We start from the raw sequence: 5,824 nt of genomic DNA, 5'->3' as shown, positions 1-5,824 counted from the left end.
TGTTGGAAAAGTGTTTTTACCCGACCAATTTTACAATATTTCATCAAGCAAACCCTTTAATTCAGAGGAAATTTAATTTTTTGAGAAAAATGTGGGGGTAATTTGAAAGTTTGCCCGACATATTTGGTATTGTTGCCCGACAACAATGGTAAATTCACATTGAAGGAAAGAGCTCATTGAAAACTTGAAAATTTATGTGAAGGAAAACCTTTGACTTTGATTCAATCAAAGAAAGAGCTCGATTTACATTGAAAGCTTGTCAAGTTAATGGAAATTTTAGAGCAAATAGTGGGGAAATGATATGAGAAAAAGACTCGCGAGGGACATTCTTTGCAAGGGCGGAGCCAATATAGTCTAGATAGCTCTTGTGAATACAAACCAATTACACTGATATTTTATTTATTTTTATATGCATTTCACTATTTTTTTTTTTTTTGGTCAAATGATAGATTTTGTTAGATATTTGATTAGTCATCAACGAGGTTTGAACTTAGTCTGTCATGCAAGAGCTCAATTCCTTTCCACCTATGCATCTTTTTCATTTATTTACTTACTATCTATTTCCTAAATAACCAAATCTATTTTACACTTCATATCTATCCATCTATGGTTAACCACGACAATAATTACTTACTTCAATTGTACTTTTAATTCCCTTCATAAGCAGCTCGTTGCATGTTTCAAATTTTAAATTATTTTATGCGTAAATTTTATTAATTTCAAAAACTTTTACAGTGTATTAAATTTTTTTGTATGTTTATTTTTATATGTATTTGTCATGTTAAAGGTCGATTAAAATAGAATAATTGGATGAGTTTTGCTTATAAGATTGTAGTAATGATAGGAAGACTAAATTTAGAGACTAAAATTGCAAACTAAATGATGTGTTACAAATAAAAATGAGCACGATTATTAACGTTTAAGTAATAAACCAATTATCAATTTCTATGTCCTTTAGTTTTCAAAATTTAGTCTTCAAATTAAGTTTCCTTAGCATTACTCGTAAGATTATCGTAGAGCCATTTTTTTAAGAGATATTATATTCACATACCCCAAATTACTTCTTCCACATTTTTTTAATTTTTTAATATTTTCTACATACCACTAACCCTTGATAGAAAAATATTAAAAAATTTAAAAAGTATGAGAGAATTAATTTGAGTTGTGTGAATATAATTTTTTTTTTAATATATATTTTTTATACTTTTTAGCTAGCCCTTCAATCGTAAATTTTTTGACTACACCCTTGATTCTTTGTTCTTGATTTTTTTTTTATTTTTTTTTATTTTATTTCCTTTGGTCATATGAATCATGAGGGAGAATTTCAGCTTTCTAGAAGTAACTTGAATGTTGGTCACATTGCAATTTCTATTCCCACACGTTGTAATTTCACATACTCTTCTTGCATTTTGAATGGTTTCAAAAAAAATTAGGGATACCTTCTTGAATGTTGGATTTGTTTTAATAAAATTGTGTGGTTGTGATTAAATCACAAGTCACATAATCTAACCATACAATTTCTTTAAAATCAAATCTAACGGTCAAAATGATGTCTTTATTTTTTTTTTAATGGAAATACTCTCGTTAAAGGATCCGTACATAACCTATTTATTATGTAAACACAAACCAAAAGTCCGCAAACCCCTAGTTAGGGTTTCCGCTTTTCTCAAAAGGGTCTCTCTCTGGACTCCTTCCCTGATTTTTCCAACTCCGTGACTGCATAGTTTCACCCAATTCCACGGATTCTATAAGATTCTCTTCAAACCGCCAAAACCCATGTGAGATCAGCCAAGTTCGGCCGACCCAGTTTCGCAGACTGGGAAAAGATTGAAGCTTTCGAGAGGCAGAAAGAGAAAGATAGAGAGACAGTTTTGGATATGGAAGCTCGAGTTGGGGTGGTGGTGGAAGGAAAGCAGAGAGCTTCCAATTTAGCGCAGGGAGGCGTGGTAGATGGGGGCGCCAGGAAATTCTTGCAGCAGCAGAGCCAGGCGAAGCAGTCTCTGAATCAGCAGTCCCAGATAGGGACGGTGAACCAGCTCTTAGCCGGCGGTATCGCCGGTGCTTTTGGAAAAACCTGCACTGCACCTCTTGCTCGCCTCACCATCCTCTTTCAGGTTCTGTTCTTATTAATTTCAATGAATTTTTTGGTGGTATTATTATAGTTTTGTGATATTGGGTTTTTTGGGTTTGTGTTTTCAAGCATTATTGATGTTTGATAAATGGGATTTTTAAGTGTTAAAAGTTGGGCCTCTGTTTTTCTAATGGAGGTTATGAAATAGAGGGTTTATTTTTTTGAATTGTTGGTTTTAGTTTCCTGTAAGAAATGTGGAGGGTTGAGATTATGGTGAAAGAAAATACAGGGCACCGTGTGTTGAAGCCTGAAGATGTTTAATTGCTTTTGTTAGATTGGTGTTAGTTCAAAAATGTTCCTATACAATTGGAAATTGACAAAGTTTTGAGAGTATTTCTTTGTGGAAATGACATGCTTAACTTAAGATAAACATTGCTAGAAAACGAAAGTTTTGTTTTGGTGATTTTGTGTGGAGTAGAACCGTGCAAGTTGTGTTGGAATCTGGCATTTCTGAAAATGGTTAAGAGCAGAGCAGTTTCCATATAATTCAATTGCTCGTGGGTTTATGTTTTGCGATGATGTTGGTGGTGGGAAGCTGATTTCATTTCATTACTCTGTAGCTATTTATAGTTAAGGCTGGCAATCATCCTTGGTTTAGAAAGATGAATTACCTAATGGCACACTTGGACGAGGGACTTTGTTCATGGGACTAAGGCTAAATTTGTTAGGGACGCACTACAAACTAGAGAGGGATTTGAAAGTCACTAGATGCAATACATTTGAGAGAAATTTCAAATGACACCTTGAAAGGCTAACTTTGTATTGCATTTTTAGTATTTCAGTAGTTTGTAGTGCAATTTTTGACAATTGAGCATAAAGTTCCTTGGAAATATAAAGCCCTCATCCCAACATAGGACAGGATGCACTGCTACATATCATTATGTGTGAGTATGGGATTTCTTTTCATTAAACTTTTCTCTTGAGCGGTGCTAGTGATGTTCCTGTTTGAAGGTTGTTAGTTGACTATTCCATCATTTTCTTCGATTAGGTGCAAGGAATGCACTCTGACATTGCAGCATTGAGTAAGGCTAGCATATGGCATGAGGCTTCACGTATTATCAATGAAGAAGGGTTTAAAGCATTTTGGAGAGGCAATCTCGTTACTATTGCTCATCGTCTTCCATATTCTGCCGTCAGCTTCTATGCTTATGAACGCTACAAGACCGTGAGTTAATACATACCTTGACTAAATTCTAAGCTTGTTAAGTAGAAATCAATTTTATACTTGCAGTTTTCTCCGGTTTCATCTGACCTCTTTTTATATTGCAGTTGCTGCATTCACTTGGTGGTGAAAATTTTAGGGGTAATGCAAGTACTGACATGTGTGTGCACTTTCTCGGTGGTGGGATGGCAGGGTTAACCGCTGCCTCAGCCACATATCCACTGGATCTTGTGAGGACACGTCTTGCAGCCCAGGTAATGCTAAGATATTATTTCGTGGGTTAAGATTTAAAGAAAAAAACAAACTAATTCTCATTATAATGTTGATTTATAACTTTCATTCCCTTTTCTGTTTTTTCAGTTTGAGTTTATTAATCTATTCTAATTTTGTAGAGAAATGCGCCATACTACAGAGGTATTGGACATGCATTTCATACAATTTGCAGAGAAGAAGGTTTTTGGGGATTGTATAAAGGACTTGGAGCGACACTGTTGGTATGCTTTATTGTGCATATTTTCTCATTTATTCATCTTTTATGGCTCACTTCTTCATTCCGTTGACAATAAATTCTGTTTGCCTTTTTGTTGCGGTACAGGGTGTGGGACCCAGTATAGCAATAAGCTTCTCTGTTTATGAGGCTTTGAGATCTTTTTGGCAGTCCCAAAGGTAAAGACTGCTTATTTTGGTTGATTTGAGGCTGAATTTCTTGAGTCAGGTTTATTGTCCCTCTATTTATTGAGTTGTAATATTTTAGTTTTTACTTCTTTTGACATCAGACCGAATGATTCGACTGTCGTGGTCAGTCTTGCTTGCGGCAGTCTTTCAGGCATTGCCTCATCAACAGGTTAGTGATCTGTGACAGCCATTTTGGAGCACAATTAGATGAAACACTACATTAGAAGTATTATGGGATGATGGACCGTGGAGAATTTATTTGCATCAGTACATTCCGTACCGAATTTTTATATACCATTGTGGTTTATGAACAATACTCCATGTACGATGTCTTCAATACCTATATAAATTTCTGACGTGGATAGCTGGAAAATTATGTTAGGACTTTCCAATTAGTTTTCTAGAATCTAGCAATAAGATTTCAGATTTATTCTTCTGAATGATTTATCTTTTGCTCTTGTTTCAGCAACATTCCCTCTGGATCTTGTAAGGCGAAGGCTGCAGTTGGAGGGTGCTGGTGGTCTAGCCCGCATCTATAATACGGGCTTACTTGGGACTTTAAGCCATATAACGCGGACTGAAGGCCTGCGGGGCTTGTATAGAGGGATAATGCCAGAATATTACAAGGTCGTTCCCAGTGTAGGCATTGTCTTCATGACTTACGAGACATTGAAAATGCTTTTCGCCCGCCTCCAATCAAGTGACTAGTTGCCTCTAAATTTCCCGTTTTCCGCCATCTGTCGAGCCAATGGAATTTCTCGAACTCAGTGGGGTTTCCGACATATGAAGGTAGGGCAGATGATAAAGTCTGTCAAAGACACAGCTTAGGTAGAAACAATAGTTGTGCTAGTTGAGAAATATTCTGGTGGTAAATTTTGCTGTTGCTGCCATGTGACCGTATATTTATTCATGTATAGGTTAGTTTAGCTGCATTGGTGACAACATGCTCCCATTTTTGACATAAGAAGGTAGCAATTACGTGTTCGTTGGTGATCACTGTAACAATCTTGTTGAAGCTCGTCTTCTAGTTATTTTTGGGTTTTACGTTGTTGAAGTTTTACAGTCAAATGAAAGGTTAATGAGGAATCACATTTTGATGTTATTATGTAGTGTTGTTTGAGAATGGATGGAATTTGTAGCAATATATTTATACATATTATGCCCCACCCTCTTGAATGCTTAAACCTTATGTTTGGTCTGAAACTTTTCTGTTTTAATTTAACCGAGGAGCTTGTTTAGGGAGACCATTGGAGATTGCTCTTAGATAAAGTTTGGTCTTGCTCTTCGTATTCCTAATATTTTTTTAGTAAAACGAGTAAAATGACCGATAAGAGACCATTTTGCGAGATACATCCCTCGATTACGGTTGTTTTACGTATGTATAAATTCATTTACTCATCTTATGAGAATTTGTTTAACATACTGATGAGTCAATTTCATATTATATATTTTACCCTATTCTTAGTATGTTTTGGTAATTATATTGGTAGATTTTTTATATTTTACTTTATATTCTCAAGATAGGATATTCGACTTTCTTTGGAGCAAAACGTGATCAAACGGATGAATTTTTGAGTGATTCAAATTGGAGGTCGTTTGTGTGTCTCTACGTGTTCGTGTCAAAATTTTGGATTTTTCTACCAAACGGTTATTTTCTGGCAAGGGAATAAAGAAGCAGTTCACGGTATTGGAAAGTGACGTTTCTCGGTTTAATTGCGAGTTTTGAAGCCCAAGATGATCTCTGATGGGTTCGTGGTCTTCTAGAGAAGTGTTCAGACTATTCCAAGCTTTGAAACTAATTATTTTGGGCCGATTTTGGAGTAGATATGGGTCCAAAACATGGCTGTGCAGATTTT

The 5,824-nt window shown here is 35.6% G+C and overlaps 1 protein-coding gene across 1 annotated transcript; it reads left to right on the top strand.

The window, feature by feature from the left end:
• Positions 1–1,597: 1,597 nt before the first annotated feature.
• Positions 1,598–5,070, top strand: LOC137723028 (uncharacterized). Its single transcript, XM_068462182.2, has 7 exons — positions 1,598–2,114; positions 3,120–3,296; positions 3,401–3,547; positions 3,686–3,787; positions 3,889–3,959; positions 4,070–4,137; positions 4,435–5,070. The coding sequence occupies exons 1-7, from the start codon at positions 1,878–1,880 to the stop codon at positions 4,674–4,676; spliced, it is 1,044 nt and encodes a 347-aa protein (XP_068318283.2). The 5' UTR covers positions 1,598–1,877; the 3' UTR covers positions 4,677–5,070.
• Positions 5,071–5,824: the final 754 nt, after the last annotated feature.

The sequence above is a fragment of the Pyrus communis genome, chromosome 4, assembly GCF_041283825.1.
Source record: "Pyrus communis isolate YQ-2024b chromosome 4, ASM4128382v1, whole genome shotgun sequence".
In the NCBI taxonomy this organism is placed as follows: Eukaryota; Viridiplantae; Streptophyta; class Magnoliopsida; order Rosales; family Rosaceae; genus Pyrus; species Pyrus communis.
The sequence above is the reverse complement of the archived record's forward strand: the minus strand, read 5'-3'. Positions and strand labels throughout refer to the sequence as shown.

Excerpts from the sequence above, each read along its gene's own strand:
- LOC137723028 (XM_068462182.2), top strand. The coding sequence starts at position 1,878 with ATGGAAGCTCGAGTTGGGGTGGTGGTGGAAGGAAAGCAGAGAGCTTCC. Across the intron at positions 3,548-3,685 it reads GGACACGTCTTGCAGCCCAG|AGAAATGCGCCATACTACAG; the intron begins GTAATGCTAAGA and ends CTAATTTTGTAG. Across the intron at positions 3,960-4,069 it reads TCTTTTTGGCAGTCCCAAAG|ACCGAATGATTCGACTGTCG; the intron begins GTAAAGACTGCT and ends TTTTGACATCAG.